This window comes from Oreochromis aureus, linkage group 2, assembly GCF_013358895.1.
Source record: "Oreochromis aureus strain Israel breed Guangdong linkage group 2, ZZ_aureus, whole genome shotgun sequence".
Lineage (NCBI taxonomy): Eukaryota > Metazoa > Chordata > Actinopteri > Cichliformes > Cichlidae > Oreochromis > Oreochromis aureus.
Genome location: NC_052943.1, coordinates 130,894 through 154,616, shown reverse-complemented (window position 1 = coordinate 154,616; position 23,723 = coordinate 130,894). Strand labels below are relative to the sequence as shown.

Sequence of the window (23,723 nt, the reverse complement as noted above, 5' to 3'; positions counted from 1 at the left end):
GATAGCCCAGATCTTGTTCTTACCGTTCAGCTGACTCCTCAGGACTTGCCTGACCCTCTGCAGGTACTTGGTGGTTGCAGCTTTCCTAGCGACCTCTTCATGGTTCCCATTCGCCTGCAGGATGCCCAGGTACTTGTAGCTGTCCTCTATGTCTGTAATGTTGCCTTCTGGTAGTTCAATCCCCTCAGTTCTGACTACCTTCCCTCTCTTTGTTACCATCCGACTACACTTCTCCAGTCCGAATGACATTCCGATGTCATTGCTGTATATCCTGGTAGTGTGTATCAGTGAATCGATGTCTCGTTCACTCTTGGCATACAGCTTGATGTCATCCATGTACAGGAGGTGGCTGACAACCGCTCCATTGCGTAGTCGGTATCCGTAGCCAGTCTCGTCAATGATCTCACTGAGGGGGTTCAGGCCTATGCAGAACAGCAGTGGGGACAGAGCATCTCCTTGGTAGATCCCGCACTTGATGCTGACTTGTGCTATGGGCTAGAAGTTGGCCTCTAGTGTCCTGTTGATCTTGTAAAGGTCTAGGCATTCCAGGATCCAGGTGTGGGGTATTGAGTCATAGGCCTTCTTGTAATCAACCCAGGCAGTGCACAGGTTGGTCAGCCTGGTCTTGCAGTCTCGGCTGAGTGCTCGGTCTACCAGTAGCTGGTGTTTTGCGCCTCTGGTATTCTTGCCCATCCCTCTCTGTGGCCCACTCATGTATTGAGCCATATGCCTGTTCATCTTAGCCGCTATGATGCCTGACAGGAGCTTCCACGTGGTGCTAAGGGAAGGTTATTGGTCGGTAGTTGGAGGGGACCAGTCCCTTCTGGGGGTCCTTGAGGATCAGGACTGTCTGGCCTTCGGTTAGCCATTCTGGGTGTCTCTCGCCAACTGGTTCATTTATGCTGCCAGATGCTCATGGATTGCAGTCAGCTTCTTTAGCCAGTAGGCGTGAACCATGTCGGGCCCTGGTGCTGTCCAACTCTTCACATTGGAGACCCTTTCTTGGATATCTGCCACTGTGATGGTTACTGGACCCTGTTCAGGGAGGTTGCTGTGGTCTGCCCTCAGATCCACTAGCCACTGAGCATTGCCGTTATGGGTTGCATCCTTCTCCCATATGCTCTTCCAGTATTGTTCCGTCTCCAGCCTTGGTGGTGCTGTTCTCAGTCGACGACATAGCCAGTTCACCCCCAGCTGCTGAAGATGATCCAGAGCTTCCCCGTCCCACAAAGAAAAAGAAAAGTCTAGGTAGCTACGTCAAAAAGGCACCAATCCACCACCCACTCCCAACCCAGCAGAGCATCCATTGAACTGGAGCTCTCCATGTATCGACACCTGGGTCTGACTCAGAGACTGACCGGCTGGAATGGTGGGAGCAGCATGAGACAAACTTTCCATTGGTGGCCAGGCTGGCCAAAAAGTACTTGTGCATTCCTGCTACTAGTTCTTGCTTTCAGTGCGAGTGGGAACATCATCACATGTAAGAGGTCAAGTCTTAAGCCAAACACAGTTGACCAACTAGTCTTCCTTGCACTCTATAAATTCGACAGTAACATATCTACTTCTGCAAAGTAGCCATTTTCTGTTTGCACTTTTATTTATGGTTAATGTCTTAAACAGAGTTGTGTTCAACCCTGATGCTTAATTTTTTCACTTTATATTGGTTTGCAAACTTTGCGCTATAAGGTTACAGATTTCAGAAAGTTGAGAAATAATTTGTGTTTATTTTTTATAGCTGAACTTTTGTGCAAATCAGGGTTTTATTCTCAGAAACTTGAAACTGTTGTGCACTTTAAAAAGTTTATTTTGACAATTCATTTTAAATGTATGATTTTGAAAAAAAAAGAGGTGAAGGCCACAGCTGTTTTCATTTGATACATTTATATTAAAATGTATGTTTCTCAATTGTGACAGTACTGTTAAATGTCTCTTCAAAATAAAGTTGGAGAAAAATGAGCAATGAAATTTGTCTAACTTTTCAGAGAATAACTGGAAACATGTCGTGATATATATCGTTAGCGTGATATAAAATAATTCATATCGTGATAAATATTTTTTCCATATTGGCCAGCACTACCAATATCACTATCATCATCACCATCAACACACCATCACTGTCGTCATAATCACCATCATCATCTACACCATTACAATCATCATCACCACCACCATCATCCTCATCGCCACTATTATCACCATCAACACACCATCACTGTCGTCATAATCACCATCATCATCTACACCATTGCAATCATCATCACCACCACCATCATCCTCATCGCCACTATTATCACCATCAACACACCATCATTGTCATCATTATCTCCATCATAACCAGCCTCATCACATCACAAACACCAGCATCATCCCCATCAACCTCGAATTTTGTTGTATTTCATGGTTTTATTCGGACGACTGGTAAAAAGGTTTACAACAAAAAGAGAAAATCAGAGAATCTGACGTTGTGTGTTTACCTTCGTTATCCGTCCTGAACACAAAGATCCGGTGACTTGTCACAATTTCAAATTTATTGTCTTTGGCTGGACGGGCCATCTGGATGGCAGCCAATGGGATGACTCCTTTTGGGTAGGCGTCCTGAAACAGAGAACAGGTGAGAGGAGATGAGTCCAAACTGTGAGGTCAGCAGGGCGACAAGCTCCGGTTATAGCTGTGTTTCCTTTTTTTTTTTGTCTTTCCGCTGCTGGGATCAATAAAGCTCTGAAATGTTCAGCAGCTTAATGAGAGGATGCTAACGAGGGCCCACCCTCCTGAACCTGTCAGGGTGACCGTTACGCTTGCGTTAGGAACACGAAGCCTGACAGGCTGAACACAGGGCGCAGAGTGACTCACGCCTCTGACCTGCAGGGTGAGAAATTCTGAGCTCATCCCATGAGGACGGCAGCGACATCATAAAGATCTGAGTACCTTCTCACTGCCGAAGTACATCAAGTTTTTGCCATCAAACTTCACGAAGCGTTTCTGGAAAACATAGTTCCTGAAAAACACAAACACACACCAGGGTCATATGACCACTTACACAAGAGAGGAGACACATTTAGGTTTCATCCAATTCCACCGACACAGGAGTCTGAGTGACCTTCAGTAAGGGAGGGAAGGAAGGAAGCAAAGGAGAAAGGAAGGAAACACACCGAGTGTAAGAAGAGGAGGAAAGGACAGTGACGAAGCAGAGGCATGTCCTCAGGAGGAAGGAGACACAGGGAGGAGCAGACAGAAGGACACACAGCAGAATGGGCAGAGATGACCTCCGACCCCTGCCAACCACAAAGACAGAGAGAACAGGGTCAGACTTAGAGTCTCCTCCCAACATCCAGGCCCGATCAGCTGTGTGAAACAAACGCACCCCTGCGGAGACAGCTTGTCCAGCCAGCCGCTGATGATGGGCGGGGCTCTCTCGGTCAGGGAGGCGTAGCTGGCGTAGGGGGAGATGGTAAGGTCCTCATCAGCCTCGGAGGTGAGGGCGTGGTGGGGCAGCGAGAGGCAGCGGAGGGAGGGTGAAGCTTCTCCCACAGTGCTGTAACCTGGCGAGTCCCCGGGGTGAAACGGCTGCGAGAAACGCTTTGTCCACGAGAACCTGTGACCCCTGAAAACACAAAAAACTTTATCAACACACGCACACAATCAGACAGCGTGGGCATGACATCATCACATCCATTAAAGTAATTCGTGCAAATGTTTCTGCATTTTTAAATTGGCTCCATGAAACGTCTGGTTTCATGAGGATGAGGAGCCGTCTTACCCATGATCCTGTGCGTGCTTCTCCTCTTTCCTCGCCTCCCTTCCTTCATGTCTGCTTCTCTCGCTCTGCACATAAATGATCAAAGCAGCACATTTTATTAGACCTGTGAGAGTCAGAGGAGCGTCTCTGCCAGTGAGGGGGAGGAGCGGTGGCGGTCTGACCTCAGTAGCATGAGGATGTCTCCGGGTCTGAAAAACGGTCTCACAGTACGGGCTGATCTCGTCCTCGGGGTCGTCTGTGGAGGCTGCCAAACAGAAATGACTGGAGTTAGGATTCACCTGCGCCCCGACCCAGTCCGTTCTGATTATTTTAACTTTAATGTTATCACAATCTGTGACCAGCATGACAAAGCCGTAATGATTTGGGAAAATAAATCTGTGGGACATTTCTCTCAGCCTTCAGACAATAATTGTCATCGCTACGGTGCCAGAGAGGCAAAAAAAATTCATCTGACCTCTCAGGCAATGTTCCCTCTAATTTTTCATGCGTCTGAGCGAACACACAAACTCCCTAAACAATCCCTTGGACCACTGTGAGCGACAGTGTGCACTGTGGTCCCGCCAACATCTAATCCATCCAAGTTACATGCTTTATTAAAATAATCAAATTACAGCATTTACATTTATGTTAGACTACTTTTAATTAACTGCTTTAGCCCACTTACAATGAAAATAAAAAAAAAATCTTGTTCATGACCTGTGTAGTATGTTAACACTATTGGAAGTAAAAATAACTTGAACTCCAATTTTGAAAACACAACTTTTTATTTTATATAAAGCTCTCTCACATCTCAAAACACCGCCGTCACTCCTAAAACTTCCCCCTTCCTAAACAACTAGATGCCACGTTGCCATATCATTTTTTGATTGGTCAACATGATACGTTTTTCGACCAATAGGAAAGGGTGGGGGGTTTTTTGGTTTTGTTTTTGCTCACATGTGGAGAGTCCTTTTGAGCGTTTTCCTTATAAAACGCCGTTTTTACCGTTTCTTCCCGCAGTAAATATAAACAACGACAGTATTCAGGAAGAAAACCAAACATTGCATATTTTTTTATCATAACTCTGGTTTTACGTGGCCGATCAACACAATTTAAAAACTGGTAGAAAGTCCAAATGTTTTCCATCAGTTGTTCCGTCTGTCCTGCTCACATCTCCAATGGTTGGACACGTTGTCATTAACGTGGCTTCACTCCACATCAGCCACGCCGCTTTGCTAGCTAAACACCGGTGTCGGCACATAAGGACGCTGTCATAGCCTGTCAGCGACGTTGATTGGCTGTGTATATATGAATGTGAATCGCATTATTGGCTGGAGCAGCCAGTCACCGGTCACTTACTGACTCACACTGCAGATTTTCTTTGCGCGGACACCATGACAGCAGTGCACGATTGCGCACGCGTGCAGCTTAGAGGGAACATTGCTCTCAGGTGTGGGCGCACAGTCTTGGGGACTAGGAGTCTCACACAGCAGTGACAAAATTGTTGTTTTATGTTTCAATCAGACTGAGAGGAAATGAGTAATGAGGACTTCCTGTAGGCGGAGCTTACAGACAAGGCTCGACCTGCCTGGGTTTTAGGCTGTTCTGTGCGACTCAGAGCTCTGAACTCACCTCTGGCTGATCCTGAAGAGTTGTTACTTAAAGTGCTGCCACTGAAACAAACACAGTGAAAGTGATGAATAAAAACTGATTTTTAACAAACATATCATGGATCCTGGGGTACGCTCGAACACGCCAAAAGATCCTCCCAACTCCTTTTCCTAACCCCTCCTCCTTGACCTCGATACAGGTGAAGGAAAGGTGTACTTGTGCAGGAGAGCAAGGCCGACCATCATGCTTTAATGCAAAAACATCCAGATGATCACTTTTAGGAATGATCAGATGGTCTGTAGCTATGAATTGTGGGATGCTTTCATGAAGGATGCGTCTCCTCCGCTAAAGGAGGTGCAGACTTCAGACCACTCGGACCGAGTCGCAAACCTTCCTAAACTAAACTGAGTATTGGAACGTACCCCGGTCCAAATACTGGTGCATCACGGTGACTAACCTGTTCCTCTCGCAGTTCCTCTCAGGTGTCTGTCTGGGCGGAGTGGGAGGAGCCGACTGCTGGCTGCAGTAATTCCGCTTCCCTCCGGGGGCAGCAGAGCTGTGTAACGTGCCCCAATATATCTCATTGGACACCATCTCTAGGCCTCCTCCTCCTCGGGGAGAACCGGAGGGGGAGGATCCAGAGAGCATGCTGTTGTCATGACTACCTGGGCAGGAAGTGAAGGCCGGCGCCTGCAAATGCTCTGTGGGAACAGGAGAACAAGAAGTGCGAGGAGTCCCCTGCATCGAGGCAGGGGGGACGATGCGGTTCAGCCTCTGGGGAACCAGCGGTAACCCCCCAGTGTCTGACAGAGACCTGCTGCGGCCGTGCCCGGTCCTCTCCCCCTGGCTCGACCTACAGCTTGGTGACGGCGCCTTGTCACTGAGGTCAGAGGTCAAAGCGCTGTCTGCTGTGGGCATGTCCGCTGATCTCAGACTTTCCAGCACAGTGAGGCAGATGGACTCCTGGGAAAGCCTCCTGGGTAGGGGTAGAGCAGGGTCGGGTGTTGGGGTGAACTGAATGGGCGCGGTCCTGCGGCGATTGAAGACGGTTCTCGGTTTGGGGACCGGCTTCACTGTTGGCCTGCTGCCATCGGAGTTTGCCAGCATGGCGGCGAGGTCGGGAGCAGAGCTGTTCCTGATCACCTCCTGACGGGGCGACTCGGTGCCACCGCGCTTCGAAGAACAAACTGACTGACAGCGGTCACGAGGGAGATCTGCGTTCCGATTGGCTCTTTGGCCTTCTGTCCTCTTGATGTAACTGACCAATCGTAGGATTCTCTTCCTGTGTCCTGTGGCAGTTATGCCCAGACTGACCAATGCATCGCTGTCGAGGTGTGTGAAGTCTCTAGCCAATAGGAGACCGGCTCGATGGAAGGTGTCCAGGTACCTGCAGGAAGACAGAAGCCTGAAGTAATTCTGATTGGCTGGACTGGAGCTGTCCTGTGATTGGTTGTCAGTTTCTGTGATAACGTGTTAAAAATCACATTTGTTGACATGGACAGAAGTTCATTTTTAACTGTTACACGTGCACTCAGTTCTGTAGGCAGCTGAGCCCACTCAGTCACACTGAGGACGACATGCTTTCATCTGTCTGCATTTCTAAAGTAGAAAACCTGACTGCAGTCAGCCTGAGGCTGTTCGCAGACAGGTTGTCTCCTGTGTGATCGCAGAACGGTGAGTGTGCAGCAGCAACAAGCTGCGAGCTAACCATGCATGACAATCACAGACAAGCTCACACTGTTTTTGTAGCTGTGAGGAGGATGCTGCCCTGATTTTCCTCGTGTGGCCGAGCCGTCGGCTCGCTCCGAGTTTGGAGGTAGCTTTGGCGAGCTCAATACGTCTACATTATCTCCGGACTGCGGTGCAGATAACGAGCCCTCCAGTATTAATTTCCATCCATCCATTTTCTTCCGCTAATCCTTTTCAGGGTCGCGGGGGGCTAGAGCCTATCCCAGCTGTCTTAGTGCCAGAGGCAGGGTACACCGTGAACAGGTCACCAGTCTGTCGCAGGGCTGACACATAGGCACAGACCACCATTTGCACCTGTGGGCAATTTAGAGTTTCCAATGATCCTAACCCCACTAACTGCATGTCTTTGGACTTTGGGAGGAAGCCAGAGTAGCCAGAGAGAACCCACGCAAACACGGGGAGAACATGCAAACTCCACACAGAGAGGCCCCGAAGGTATTTTAACTTATTTAATAGAATATCAATATTTGGAGTCCCTGTATTGATACAATATTGGCACACAACCTATCCGATTATTGTGCCATATTGGTTTTCCCAGCCCTGTTTCATGCTGCGCTCCTCAATCCTGACCTCTCCAGATGAATCACAGAAAGCAGCGTCTCAACCGGCGTGCTTCCATCAAGGGAGCCCATGATGACCAACACAGAGTCCGGACTGGGCTTCATCTCCTCCACCAGCAGGAAACACCTGGGCCATCGCTGACCTACAGCAGGGGCGGGTGGCGGTCGTCCATCTGGTGGAGAAAGAGGTGAAAGATTGATCTGCTTTAGATATCATCAGAAACTGGTTTAAGTTCTGCTGCTTCACTAACCCCACACTGAAACCAGAAAACCCGGAAACACTGGATCACACACACACAACAGGAGCCAACCTCTGTAACCATTCATTCCTCCAGCAGGGGGCGTTAAACGTCTCTTTAAACCGGGTCCTCTAATTAAAGATCAATTAACAAACTGCCTCCACACACAGTGTAGATGGCACCACTGTCACCTTTGACCTCTGGAGCTCATAAGCCCCTCTTTCTGAGAACTAAAACCACAGAAGAAGAAAAAAGTATGATGTCAGCAGGCAGACACAGCTGCACAATTGTCTCTCTGCGTCTGCAGCAGGCTGACCTTTGACCTCTGCACAGCAGCAGAGAATCAGACAGAGGGTCACTGTGGGGATAAAGGCCGAGGGTGTCATGTGACCAGGATGGAGTCAGAAATATCAGTTTCAGCTGAAGTTTATCCACCAGCTGAGGTTCCTGCCATGAAACCCTGACGCCCCTGCTCCTGCAAGGAAAAACTCAGGGACCAAACGTCTGTGGGCCCAGAACAGACCCACATCTGGATCATCTGCTGGGTCAACAGCTGGAAGGTCGAGCAGGAAGACACAGCCAATGAGACAAGGAGAATTCTCCAGCTCAGAGCAGCACGCCTCGCTTTAGCCGCTCCCTGCATCCTGTCAGTGTGTGTGTGTTTGTCTGTGTCTGTGAGTGTCTGAGTGTGTGTGAGTGTGTGTGTGTGTCTGAGTGTCTGTGAGTGTCTGAGTGTGTGTGAGTGTGTCTGTGTGTGAGTGTGTGTGTATGAGGTTAAAGTGTCTGGAATGTGTAATATTTTAACAGACACCTCTCTGTGATGTGTTCAGGAAATGTCAGCTATGAAGCAGATGCAGCTTCCTGTTGGACCTTTAACAATAAGAGCCTGGGAACACAGCAGATATACTGAAGTCCAGGTGTGACAGTAAAACTGCAGGTGTGATGGAGCCGGGGGAGAGTTCTCTGTCAGCATCAGGACGTCACTCAGAGAAAAACAGAAGAACATGTGTCTAACACCAAAGTAAAAATAACTCACTCACACACACAAACACACACACACACACACAGGCGGCTGCAGCGTCCTGCAGGAAGACAAAGGCCGAGGAGGAAGTGAGTCACAGCAGCTTCCTCCAGCCGACCTTTTTCCTCCTCCTCCACTCTTCAGACAAAAGCAGCGTCTGTTCTGAGATCAGCCGCCACACAGCCAGGAAACACGTTACACAACAGCTGTGACACACAACATGATCAATGCTGTGTCAATAATAGGGATGGGTATTGATAAGATTTTCACGATTCCGATTCCATTTTCGATTCTGTTTAACGATTCGATTCTCTTATCGATTCTTTTTAAAAAAGGAGAGCACTAAGGTCGATTAGCTTAGAACTTTGTTTTATATCTCCTCTTTGAACAAGATAGAAATTTAGGAGTAACATGGCCTTACAAACCCAACAGTGAGATCTTAAGAGATCCACAGCCTACGGCTCTTCAATGGGGTGTCACAGGGTCCCCAGGATTGTAAATGTATTGTAAATGTAAAATAATAAAATAAATATTCTTCTGTAGCAATAACAAAGTATAACATAAATTATTCTGTAGCAATTACACAAGAATATCCAGTAATGTCCCTGCCTACGATTAAACACATTCACTTACCGAAAATCGGGGGCATCTGCTGTGGCAAATGGGTGCAAGCCTTTGACCACAAACTTAGTCACTGCTCGGTGACATTCGCTCATCCTGGCCTGAAAGGAGACGCTACCGGTAGACTGCAGTGAGAACTGCCAGCCAGACTCTGTCTGTCTCATCATGGTCACCTAAATGCACAGTAATGGCAGGTTTTGTAATAAGGCAGATCGCGCTAACATAATATGCACTGTTAGCTGATTATTTACCTGCCGCATTAACGGGAGAGGACGTGCAAACGTTACCGCTGCTGCTGGGTTGAGATTCACGTATGGGCAGAAATCTGTGCCATCAGATACTGAATTTGAATAAGTTGAATTTGAATTGCTCAGATTGAATCTGAATTGTAACTTGAATAAATGCTTTTGAAAACTGAATTTGAATTAGTCTAATTTGAAATTGAATTTATGGTTTGAAAATGATCATCACTAAATTGAAATTGAATTTTATATATTGAAAATGAATTGATTTGCTTTGAAACTGCATTTTATCCTTTAAAAAATTCAGCTCTCCAATAATTTCAGTTTCACTCTCACCATTCACTTTCAGTGCTACAATTCAATTTCAGTTCCAAAATTCAGTTTTTTGGAACTTACATCCGGTTCCGGTTCAAGAGTAAACGAGCGCAGATTAATAGAACTACGTTTTACTAGCAGAGCGAAAGTGTTACTGACGGGAATCTACAGCGTCTTGAGCTGAATTAAGACTTCAGAAGTCATTCGTCATGTCGAATGACCAGCGGATAAACTCTCAGGTTGGTAATAAATGTATTACATGTATAAGAACAAGCGTCATGTTAACAATTGATAGCCGTACAGTAACTTTTATGCTTATTGTAGCTGTTAGCTAAAAACGCTAATTTAGCCTAGTTTGCCCTGGATTTAGCTTTGACAAACAAATATGATCGACTGTTTCTAGTAGAATTCCAAAGTTGTCATCTTGTACCCTGTCAGAGCCCTGTATGCTTGCAGAGACCCCTACAGTAGGGAAACACGCAAAACGCTGTCCAAACCTTTGTATTTGAGCTTTATTTATGTCTTACACAGCATCCCAACTCTTTAGCTAACTTAATAACTTTAGCTAAAGTGAATAGTTAGTCTAATTCATTAGTGCAGCATTACTGGATCACCTTCGTTTGAAGTGATATGATGTGTGACTATCACTGTGTTTAACTATCATAATAATTCTTAGGGTACTGAGTGCATGCTTAATTAGTTGGGGTTTTTTTTTAACATACTGCTCCATTGCTATGTTTGACAGGCTGAAGTTGTCGGGTCACCTCCTAAATCAACCGTCTTTTACAGGTGTTTTGTGCCAGAAATGGAGTGTCCACTGAAGACTGAAGATACTGAATCTCTACGCCGTGCCATTGATCCCTCTTGTGCCTTCATCTAGACAAGAGACATCAACTTAACCACTCTCACATGCTCTGTACCTACATCACCTTCCCTGACAGTCGTAGCTTGGCTCGTCTGAGGGTGAAATTATAAGAATGTGTTATTTTGCAAAGTGCTCTCTAGGGTTCCTAAATAAAATATGGCATTGAGGTCATTTCTTTTGAATTAATCCCTTCTTCTGAAATACAAGAACCTCTCCTGGTTTTAATGGCACTTTGGATTTCCTTACTTTCTGTTCCACTCCCAACCCCAAATAGATGCTGACACAGTAACATGGAAGAGGGAAAGAAGTTGGAAAGGACTACTATAAATAAACCTAATGCCTAACAATGAAAAATGTAAAATAAGAACAATAATAATAATAATGAAGATAAAAGATGAAGTAACAAGTTTTTTGTTTATTCCAAATGATCATCCAGATGTCTGTGACATGTGATGACAAACACCATAATGGAAGGCCTTTGTCATCACATGCTTAAACTCATATATTTTTGCATATGCTGAACAGGCAGTCAGACATGCTGTAACTGTAGGGTAGAAAACTGCATGAACACCATACGGCAGGGGTCTCAAACTCCAGTCCTCGAGGGCCGCTGTCCTGCAACTTTTCCATGTCTCCCTGTTGCAACATACCTAGTAGGTCATTAGCAAGAGTATAGAACTTGAATGCATGCTGAATTGGCGATTCACGTTACAGCAGCTCATGAGTGAATGAACATGGTGCAATAAAAGTATTTTAGAAGTACATGTTTCCAAATACATATATTTACTTAAATTTACTTGAGTAGGTAGGGTTAGGGGTTGCCACCTCAGCATGCAGTCAAGTTCTATACTCTTGCTAATGACCTACTAATTGTATTCGGGTGTGTTGCACCAGGGACACATGGAAAAGTTGCATGACACCAGCCCTCGAGGACTGGAGTTTGAGACCCCTGTCATACGGAATATGACAGGTGTGGTTGAACTGCATGAAGACTCTGAAGTTTCTGTTCTCTTCTGGCAGGACAGGAATGTGGCCTTGTCCTGTGAGCCACCGTAAGGATGTACTTGGAGTAGAACTGGACTGTCACCGGCCTCAGGCTCTTCACCTTTTCAAAGACAAAGCAGTCATTTAGATAAAATATTAGACATTGTTTACCTGTAAATGCACAAAGAGAATTTAGAAATGTAATTATTGTCAAGAGTGAAAAAGCACTGATAGTGTAATCTACAGCTGTGGCCAAACGTTTAGAGAATGAGAAGTGTTGTTTATTTACAAAGTTTGCTGTTTCAGTGATAGTTGTATATCATATTATATCACTTCAAACAGAGGTGATCCAGTAATGCTGCACTAATGATTTAGACTAACTATTCACTTTAGCTAAAGTTATTAAGTTAGCTAAAGAGTTGGGATGCTGTGTAAGACATAAATAAAGCTCAAATACAAAGGTTTGGACAGCGTTTTGCGTGTTTCCCTACTGTAGGGGTCTCTGCAAGCATACAGGCTCTGACAGGGTACAAGATGACAACTTTGGAATTCTACTAGAAACAGTCGATCATATTTGTTTGTCAAAGCTAAATCCAGGGCAAACTAGGCTAAATTAGCGTTTTTAGCTAACAGCTACAATAAGCATAAAAGTTACTGTACGGCTATCAATTGTTAACATGACGCTTGTTCTTATACATGTAATACATTTATTACCAACCTGAGAGTTTATCCGCTGGTCATTCGACATGACGAATGACTTCTGAAGTCTTAATTCAGCTCAAGACGCTGTAGATTCCCGTCAGTAACACTTTCGCTCTGCTAGTAAAACGTAGTTCTATTAATCTGCGCTTCGTTTACTCTTGAACCGAACCGATGTAAGTTCCAAAAACTGAATTTTGGAACTGAAATTGAATTGTAGCACTGAAAGTGAATGGTGAGAGTGAAACTGAAATTATTGGAGAGCTGAATTTTTTAAAGGATAAAATGCAGTTTCAAAGCAAATCAATTCATTTTCAATATATAAAATTCAATTTCAATTTAGTGATGATCATTTTCAAACCATAAATTCAATTTCAAATTAGACTAATTCAAATTCAGTTTTCAAAAGCATTTATTCAAGTTACAATTCAGATTCAATCTGAGCAATTCAAATTCAAATTTAACTTATTCAAATTCAGTATCTGATGGCACAGATTTCTGCCCATATTCACGAGTCCGGAGCGGAATTAAAAACACGACATTCATTTAAGGTCATCGCGTGTTTTGTGAGCAAATGCTTTTGCATATTCGTAGTGTTTCCTCCTTTAAATGAAATATCTACTTTGCAAGTATTGCAAGTTGCCCCGTTGTCATCTGTTCTCGTAAAGTATAACCAAACTTTTGAGCATTTGAGCCGCTTAGGCGCCCTGCCAGGTAAATGACGCTCCGCAACGTGGTGATGTCTTTCGGGGCGACTGGAATCGATAAGGGAATCGTTTGCAAAAATGGCAAACAATTCCAAGGAATTGAAACAGTGGGAACCGGTTCTCAACAAGAACCGGGTTTCGATACCCATCCCTAGCCAATAATGTGATCGTATCATAAATGACACAGTAATGCATGTTTCCATGGAGTCATGTGACCACAGAGAGCCTTCGTGTGTCGCCAGCGTCGGTATCCCTCTGTCAGGACTTTGACGTCTCCTCAGGGTGAAGCCGGCGACCATCAGGAGGAAAGAAAACGTGGGACAGCTGCAGCGCCTCATCAACACGCCTCAGAGCTGAAATCTGCAGCATCCGTGGACTCGGCACAGCACACGCTCACAGACTGAAGCTGGTTTTATTTTGAGACCGATGCCTCGTGTTGACATGTGTGCTGGATCGTGCTCCATCTTTAAACCTTCCCTTTCACTGTCGCTGCCATCCTCCTGTCTTCCGTCTCTCCAGAGCATCCTCCACCTCTCCAGGCTCTCCTCCACCTGCTGCTTACTCTCACTACAGAGCACAGTGTCGTTTGCAAACATCAGCGTCCGCAGAAACTCCTCCCTGACCTCATCTGTCAGCCTGTCCATCAGCACTGCAAACAAGAAGGGGCTCGGAGTCGATCCCTGATGTATCCCACTCCCATCTTTAACCCACCTGTCACTCCACCTGCACACCACTGTCTCTGTCCCCACATATGTCCTGCACCACCCTCACAAACTGCCTCATGCAATAGCACATTCCTCTCTCAGCAGCCAATCTGCTTTGTCTGATCTACAAAGACATGGCGAAGCTCCTCCTGACCTTCTGTATGTTACTTTTTTTCCAGGATAATTCCGTAGAAACAGAGGAGAGTCATTTTAGGCACTTTGTAAAAGGGGAACAGGATGTCGGTCGCTGCAGTCCAGTTTACTCAGCGTCATTACTGAGAGACGTTCACAGATGGTGGTGAATCAACACCAATCCACAGGAAACCACACTGAGTAATAACATCAACCTGACTCCCAGCTGCAAAGATTTCCACATGACACCTTTTCATGTCTTGATACAAGCGCATGCATCTGCTCAGGGGGAGAAACGTTTCGTCATCATCAGGTGACTTCTTCAGTCTCAGCTGACTGCAGGTTTCCAGCCTTTAAACAGGACATTTACACAATGACTGACACTGGGCTGTGAGGTCACATCTTTGTTAATATGCAAATTGTCATGATCAGTAATCAGTGCTCTTTGATTAGTGGTTGTTGATCATTGATCATGACAATGTGCATATTAACAATGATGAAACTGACCTCATAGCTCATTGTCAGTCATTGTGTAAATGTCCTGTTTAAAGGCTGGAAACCTGCAGTCAGCTGAGACTGAAGAAGTCACCTGATGATGACGAAACGTTTCTCTGAAAACATCCAGATGAACAGAATCAACTTTGTGGGAGACGTTTTAATGTAAAACTGGAGAGTTTCTCAAATCCAGCAGGAGTAAAAAGCAGAAGCCTGAGAAAAAGTGCAGTGACAGAAAACAGAAAGTCCAGTGTGAGAGGAAAAAGAGCGGCCGAGGAGGAAAAACGTTAAAGAACCAGGCAGGAAGTCAGTGAAGGCCACAGATAAAGACCGAGCCAAGGAAAAGCAGCCAGAGGATACAGACCCTCCCATCCGACTTCCACTTTTAAACACTGCAGCTGAGACAGGAGAGAGGAGGGCCGAGCGCAGGCTGACTGAAGCTACAGCTGGAGCTCATGTCTGAGGTTTGGGTGTAAAACCCAGTCAGAGTCAGGACATCGAAGGACGTTCATATTCTGACCACTGGATCCAACACATCTGTCCCTCTATCGATTTAATGTGTACTTAAACATCTTTCACTGGCCCGGCCCACTTAACATCACAGTGGGTTATACGTGGCCCACGGTGTAAAATCAGTGAAACCATCAGCTCTGTCAGTGTCTCCATCTGATGGTGCTGATCCTCGTGAGCGAGGGGTAGAAGGCACCGAAATCACGTCTGTGGTGTGATCTACTCGAACCATTTTCCCTCCACATACCAGCTGATTCAGGGTGCACAGTGGGGGGTCTGCAGGGGGCTGACCCTCCATGTGATTGTGAAGAAGAATCCAATAAATGACATGAGTCAAACCTAAGGTCAGAGGGTGGGCCTGGAAATGCATGCTGGGAGTTTATGATAGCCGCTTTATTTCTGATGATATTGATCCAAAGCGTGAGTCTCTGACACGACTGGATGTTGATTTCTGATTAGAATTAGGTCATCATCGACGCCGCGTGGCCCAAATGAAGTCATGCTGAACACAATGGGCCACAAACAGCAGACACAAGGTGTCAAACGCCTCAAACAGATTTTCACAGGCAACTTTACGAGTTCTTCATGGCGGGTGTTAAAAAGAGCCGGTTCGGTCTGCAGGCTCCGTGTCAGCCAACCAAACTGCAAAGACACACATGCTCACAGCTCCAACACACAAACAGGCAGTAACCCAGACGCACAGCTCTGTGCGGTCAGCACGACGCCATCGCTAACAGCACGTGAGCAGGCCATCTTCACAGCGTTTAAACACAATCAAACAGGGCATCTACTGCACATGTGCAGAACACGTCCTCATGCTCGCACAGAAAAATGAGTCTCGGGTCCAGGAGGTCAAGGACCTAAAGACTTAGGGACACAGAGAAGGAGACAGCGAAGGAGACAGAGAGGGAGACAGTGAAGGACACAGTGAAGGAGACAGAGAGGGAGACAGTGAAGGAGACAGAAACAGTCCCCCCCCCCCACAAACACAAACACACATGGGGGCTGGTTTAGCTCAGTGCGTTGAGCAGGCAAACACGCAGCCGGCCCGGGTTTGAGCCCGACCCGCAGCCCTCTGCCGCATAACCCCCCCGCTTTCCTGTCATTTCTCCACTGTATCCGTCAATAAAGGCCAAAAAAATAAAATATTTTGACTTTATTATTGTTATGCAGGCTTGTGTGAGGCGGTATGGATGACTACAGCATGTCCATGTTCTGTTCAGATCATGTGACTACATCATGTGACTCTGATAACCCCTGAATGACTCTGGGATGTGCGCATGCTTTAGGATTTTCAGGTCACCATGTGTTTGTTCCTGAAGACACCCCGCGTCATGCTGCAAGGATGGACGGGGGTATTTTCAGCAGCTGGTCGTACTGCACACGTATCTGGAGCAGACGTACAAAGGTGTTAAAGTGGCTACGACATCAACCACGTAAGCAACCCTGTTTACACTGTGCCAAATGTTAGGCTGTGTGAGACCTCCTCAGGAGGACAGAAGGCTCGCAGTCTGCGACCTGAGAGACAAATCTGGTAAAAACGGTGAAAGTCTGTCCAGTGATGCTGAAGTGCAGCTGTCACTGAGACCCAGTCGGCCCAGCTGAAGCGGTCCACCTCTGACAACTGAAATCAGACGCAGAAAAACGTCTTCGCTGAGACTCACCCCGCACTTCCTCTGCCGTTCCCACTTCTCCTCAAACACCAAACACACCCTTTCCTCGTCCCATCCCTCCCTCTTCATCTCACTGACATTGCTCCCATGCAGCTCGCCTCATCACTTGTGTTTCTGTATGTTAGCCGATCTTTCACATGATAAAGACCTGGGAGAGCGAAGCTGGAAGACAAAAAGCTGTCATCTGTGGATTTTTACATCTTCGTGTTTTATTTTGAACGCGAACCTTTTGTATGTTGTTCAACTTACCAGTCACTAGCTCCAACCATCGAACATGTACATTAAAACACAGTGCAATGATCTGCCTCATAAAGCCTCATAAACCCAAATTTGATTTATAATAGAGCGTAAGAAAACAAAACAAATAACCATTTGAAATCCATGACAGCAACACATCGCAGCTAAGTTTGGATGGGTCAACAAAAAGCTGGAAAAGTCAGTGTTTGTAAAGAGAAACAGCTGGAGGAACATGAAGCATGTGACAGTCTCAGACATTCACCAGCTGCAAAAAACTGCATCATGTTCCTCACTGTGAACAACATCATCAACAATATCAACAACTGATAACTGTGACCTTAAAGCATTAAAAACTTGAACCTGGTTCTCTCTGCAGGTTCTCTGTGAACCTGCAGGTTAGTTCTTGCTGCAGAGATGTTGGACCGAGGCGTTGCTCTGTAAATGGTAAATGGCCTGTATTTATATAGCGCTTTACTAGTCCCTAAGGACCCCAAAGCGCTTTACATATCCAGTCATTCACCCATTCACGCACACATTCACACACTGGTGATGGCAAGCTACGTTGTAGCCACAGCCACCCTGGGGCGCACTGACAGAGGCGAGGCTGCCACCGGGCCCTCTGACCACCACCAGTAGGCAACGGGTGAAGTGTCTTGCCCAAGGACACAACGACCGAGACTGTCCAAGCCGGGACTCGAACCGGCAACCTTCCGATTACAAGGCGAACTCCCAACTCTTGAGCCACGATCGCCCCGTGTTGTAATGAGGAGGAGCAGCAGAGAGGAAGGCTGGGAGAGTGAGGGTGGGCGAGTGAGGCAGTATAATAACAGTGAGCCTCTATTGTGTGAAACAGAGGGCTGATTGTTCCTGAGCTGTGACTGGAACCACACACTGACGCGCACTGGGAACACTGGGAACACTGGGTTATTATTGATTCTACACCTCTATAGATTTCCTCTGAGCTCTAAAGTCTCGTTAATTCTTTATTTAAATGAAAGAAAACTGGTCAGCTGAGCAGTGAATGTTGTAATGCATTCAGTTTTACCTGCTGAGGTTTAAAAAGCCCTCTGCACACCGAGCGACCTCCTGTTTTACTGAGCGTGTGCAGAAACACACAAACGCTCTGGCAGAAATGTGGACGATGCTTCTCTTACAGTAACAAACTATTTTACAGCTTCCCTGGAAATCAAAGCGAGCCATCAGGAGGTGATCAGATAAACAGGAGCTCACAGTTTGAGCTTCTCAGGATAAATACGTCACATGATCACAGAAAGGCAGCACTGAGCCAAACCTGAAATCACCATTTAACCACAAACTGCACATGCAGGAGATCCCAAACGTGCAGCATCACAGCAGAACTCAGTGAGCGAGTCTATGAAGACAGATGGTGACTTTAAGAACTCAACCAGGAGCGGCCCTTTGGACCAATAGGCTGAGCAACCAGCGGAGCAACGTGTTCTCAGGGCAGAGCGGCGTGTTCAGCTGGAGCGCAGGATTTATCCAGCTGTGTTTTACAGACAGGCTGATGTGAACCTGAACTCTGACCTGGAGCATCATCATTGACTGGACTGGACTGGATTAACAGTTACAGTTTGTTATTAAAGCCCAAGGAATGCACCTGACTACCTGTGGGCACCAGGTGGGACATTCACAGATGGCTCTAAAATCAGGAAACCTGCTTTCCTCTGTGGAAAACAAAGATTATTCTGATGGCTGTCGGGGGAACCAAGCGCCACCGACCTGTGACCCCGTTGTGTGTCACGTTCAGCATCCCTCTGCCCCTGAACCTGTCTCACGGCCCTGAAACAGCGACGGGAATGAGGAGAAGCTTCACTCTGATCCAAGGCTCTAGACTAACTTTTTGCCATGGGCGCACCGGCACTCAAATTTTTCAACCGCATCGCTTAACACCAGAGTTTTACATGTGCACTTTTTTGAGGGGGAAGCTGAAGTCCATACAGACAATATTCATTTCTAAATTATTAACTAACAATCTTGTGCTTAAAGTGCTTTGTCAATATTGTAGAAAATGTTATTGTAGAAAACTTAATCATCATCTTGGCTCCTCTGACGACCTGTTTGCTGCTGCCTGCTGCTGAAAGGCAGTGGGGAGAGGGGACACTTGGGCATTTATCACTGCATATAATGTGTTTTCTGGACACACTGCTGCTTTTTCAGCATTCAAAGATTGATGGCACCGTGTCAGAGCTGCCTATGAATTTCAGACGGATCAGTCCTTAACTTAACAAAAAAGTTGTCAATAGTTCTTTTTATCTTTTCTTATTACCCACAGCTACATCCACTTCTGTCGGGCCTAGGCTGCTCACTAGGGCTGGGTATCATCACTGATTTCTATAATCCATTCAATTCCGGTTCTCAAAGTCCTGATTCGATTCAATTTAGTCTCAGACAGTCAGAAATATTATAATTCTGATCATTTATCAGTATTGACACTGTGAGACTTCATCAGAATTGTGAACATCACAGCAGATGCCTTTGTGTCAAAGTAACTGAGAATAAAACAGAAAAACATGAAGGAGATTTTCCTGGTCTGGCTTTTTATAGCAGATAACCTTAAAAATATTCTGCAATATTCTGCAATTTTGCACAATTTTAAAAAGTTTACATTTCTTCAATATTGAACAGCAGAAATTAGGCTTTCTTGTCCGAGGTCATTTAAGTGAACAAAGAAAAAAAAAAGAAAAAGACAGCGGCCGACAGCGCTGTAAACAACGGTAGACTGGTGGGTAATAAGCGAATGAATAATGCAGAAAACAGAGATCTGAGACGGGAAACTGTTCTTGAAGTACAGAGAGAGAGAGAGAGAGAGAGAGAGGGAGCTGTGCATGAAGTGTGATTTTTATCGTGGTGGAAGCAAAACAGCAAAAGTCAGAGGGAATTCATGACGACATTGATCAAATGTGAAGCGTAGTTTGCTGCTTCTTTTGCTGCTGGCTCGGTGAATTTTGGTTGGAGAGACAAAACCTGCAGCTCAGAATCAGCGCAAAAAAGACGGAAACACAGCGCGGACCCGACGCATCAGAATCGGTGAGCTCCAACGGCGTGTCCGTCTACGTGCTGTCGGGTGAGAAAGCCGAGAAAGACAAAGTTGATTCTGATGCGTCAGGTCCGCTCTGTGTTTACGTCTTTGTGTGGAGTCCGTGTGCCTGCTCTCATTTGCTGTTTGGTGGTTCTTGAAATAGTTTTGGAAGCTTTAATCTGAGAATCTGGCGTTTCTGGCAAAACACATTTATATTTAAAAGTCAATTCAGGATTTAATGAATCGATATCGCTTTATTCAAGCTACTCAGCTCCCTCTATCCACCTGCACTTTCAACTGGACCACGGCCAATCAAAGAGGTCCCGCCCCTGACTATCTCTGATTGGTTTAGTTCACGATAGGGGCATAATGTGTGTCTGTTGTTGACCACACGGAGAGTTGCAGAGATTTTTCTCTTTTTTTGTTACCCGAACAGTTGGTCGCACCGGTGCGACCAAATTTTTTTTTTTAGTCGCACCACTGAAAAGTTTGGTCGCATTTGCGACCAAATTGGTCGCACTCTAGAGCCCTGCTCTGATCAGAGACCTGAGGCACGAATCAGCACAGAGCCAAAGATAACGGTCCAGGGCTGAGGTCAGAGGTCAGATATAATCCCACAGGGCGATGATTTTACAAATATTCACACACAGAATTACGAAACAGAGACATGCTGAACAATAACTGGACAATAAAACACAAAAACATCCAATCAGAGGCCATGACATGTTGATAAACAGGATGTTACATCACAGGGAGTTTTCACTTCCTGTTCTGTTCTGCTCAACACAATAACACACACACACAGTGCTGCTCTGTGTGTGTGTGTGTTCACAGACTAACACCTCAAACACTCGGCTGTAGAAATCAATCCTTTCATTGATTATCAGCTGATCAACTGAAATAAAAAGACAGGAAAAGGAAGTGATGAATGACCAGCTGATGATGTCATGATGAAGTTGCTCAGAGGACAAGATCAGCTGTGATCATGATGTCAACATTCACGATGTTGTCCTGCAGCCAGTGAATGCAGAGTTGGATTCCAACCCAGCACACACCCTAAAATCAGAACCAGGATCCTGAAACCAGAATATGCACCAAACACACCACCATCACCTTAAAACCAGAACCAGGACCCTGAAACCAGAGCCAGGACCCTGAAACCAGAACCAGCACCAAACACACCAGCACACTCTCTAGAATCAGAACCAGGACCCTGAAACCAGAGCCGGGATCCTAAAGCCAGAACCAGGACCCTGAAACCAGAACCAGGACCCTGAAACCAGAGCCAGGACCAAACACACCACCACACTCTCTAAAATCAGAACCAGGACCCTGAAACCAGAGCCGGGACCCTGAAGCCAGAACCAGGACCCTGAAATCAGAACATGCACCAAACACACCAGCATACACCTTAAAACCAGAACCAGGACCCTGAAATCAGAGCCAGGACCAGGATAGCAAACCTAGATCTTCAAAACCTCAGAGATCCACAAACATCAGCCTGAGTCCTGCTGTCCCTCACAATAATTTACTCTAACTCCAGTCTGGATCCCCTCAGACCGTCCCGGACTCCGTGTGTGAGTCCGGACCCTCAGAGACTCGAACCTGTGGCGGGGTTGGACCAGCGGACTGTGCGCGGCTCCGCGGCAGGAGGAGCCGCTTCCTGCGGGACTCTGAGAGACCGTTGAATTAAAGTCTGAAGGAGTGGGAGCGCCTTACCTCCGACTCGGTCTCTCCGCGCTCCGGTTCTGCCTGCCTCCTGCTCCGTGTTCCGGTCTCTGTGCTCGGTTCAGTCCGGTAAGCGGTGCGCGCAGCTCCCGGTGCGCCGGGAGGAGAAACTCTGAGCAGCTACGGTAAGCTACACGGATACACTGCGGGCACAACTTCCGCTCACTTTCACAATAAAAGGAAGTACAGCTTCCGGTCAGACTGTTTCTGCTGGCATTGATCGGTGAGTTCTCCATATCATCAGTAAAGATTCATGTTCATGTCTTCGTTCTTTTTAAACGTGCTTTAACACGTTTGCATTAAAAACCTGAGCCAAGTACAGCTGTTGTCACCTGCTCTGTTTAAACCTATTATTATTATTATTTTTATCATTCTTATTCTTACTTATTAATTTCTTTATTTATTAAAAATCGTTTAAATGTTCACTAACACATGTAAAAAAGACAACAAACGTAGTCAGGAACAATGCACATATTCATATAGTTATGTATTGCAAGAAGGTCAACTCTCACTTCTCTCCAGCGCAGCTTTGATTTATGATCATCAGGAAAATGATTAAACTGCACATGCTCAGTTCATTCCACTTCTGATCATACAGAATGAACATGTTTATGTCTCTGTAAAAGAAATGTAAAAGAAAACTGTGATATCATCTTTATGCATTTGTGATTTAACAAAAAGCTCCTAAAATATAAAGAAGAGGTTAAAGCTGTAAAATGAAGTCAATCTGGAGTTTTATCACAGGTGACCCCTTCATGCTGGCCTCGGGCTTCAGTCGCTCAACAGCCTTTCTGCTATTTAACTGTAAGACGTGAGAGGAGCAGATAAATAAACCTCTCGCATTAATTAGGGTTCACGGTCGCTCTGTGGGTTTCATGGCTTCATGTACACTCGTCTGCAGGTAAGTCAGTCACTTCACAACATGAGGGAGTTGTCCCGTGGGTGCTCAGAGGTCCTCGTGGACACTGTGTCCTATCCTCTCAGCACTAAGGAGCCGGACAGCGGTGGAGTTTCCTCCTCGCTGCCCAAACAACAATCTGAGCAGAGCAGACAGGAAACAGGAAGTGCCTGAGACAATACAGCGCTGAGAGGATCTAGAGCCCAGCTGCATTTTTCTGCCTCTAAAGGAGGATGCAGTCCTCATGAAGCTTTCCTCATTAAGGCAGGAAGAGAGCGCTCAGCAGCACTCACCCAAAACCCCACAGGAGGTCACACGCCCTCTGACAGCAGGAGACCACACATGCACACACATGCACAGACACACACACACACATGGGCTTCATGAATCAGAAGAAGCTTTATCTTTGCCACGCCCACTAGGCTGGACTGATCTCCGACCAGCAAGAGAGGGGATGACAGACTTATTCAGATCACAGAGGTAAAAGGTCACCGCTGAATCAGTCCAGAGTTTGAGTGACCCCGCTGTAAGCTGAACATGTGCCACGTCCTGCAGTACCTTTAACTGTGATATTTTTCTTTTTTTTTTTTAAATCCACCGTGATCAGCCTCACTAGGATTTAAACACACTGATTCTGAACAGGAAGTTGTTCAGGTGGAGGCACTGCTTCACCTGAGCAGGGCTCCAGGTGACCTGAGTCTTCATAACGTACCTGTAAATGTGACTGCAGGAAAGAGGTGTGTCCCTGTGAGGTCACCTGGACGAAGTGTGAGAGTTGAGCCTAGACAGAAGGAGGATGAAGAGCTTCAGTCCTCCTCATCAGAAGAGCTGTCCAGCTTCACTCCACCTGTTTCCACCAATGACGAGCTGCAGAGATGCCTCAGGCTGTGACTGTCTGTGGATTCGTGTCTGTGCCTCACTCACACACCTTTATGGGAAGCAGCTGGGCCAGAGGTT

General features: G+C 46.1%; 1 protein-coding gene across 1 annotated transcript in view; it reads right to left on the bottom strand.

Annotated features, from left to right (window-relative positions):
- Positions 1 to 22,017, bottom strand: part of arap3 (ArfGAP with RhoGAP domain, ankyrin repeat and PH domain 3) — a 55,043-nt gene extending 33,026 nt beyond the window's left edge. The window contains 9 exon segments of the mRNA XM_039615006.1: positions 2,475 to 2,595; positions 2,926 to 2,995; positions 3,362 to 3,601; positions 3,758 to 3,822; positions 3,919 to 4,001; positions 5,369 to 5,409; positions 5,805 to 6,734; positions 7,667 to 7,829; positions 21,860 to 22,017. Coding sequence (XP_039470940.1) covers positions 2,475 to 2,595; positions 2,926 to 2,995; positions 3,362 to 3,601; positions 3,758 to 3,822; positions 3,919 to 4,001; positions 5,369 to 5,409; positions 5,805 to 6,734; positions 7,667 to 7,761 — 1,645 coding nt within the window. The 5' untranslated portion in view covers positions 7,762 to 7,829; positions 21,860 to 22,017.
- Between the last annotated feature and the right edge of the window lie 1,706 nt (positions 22,018 to 23,723).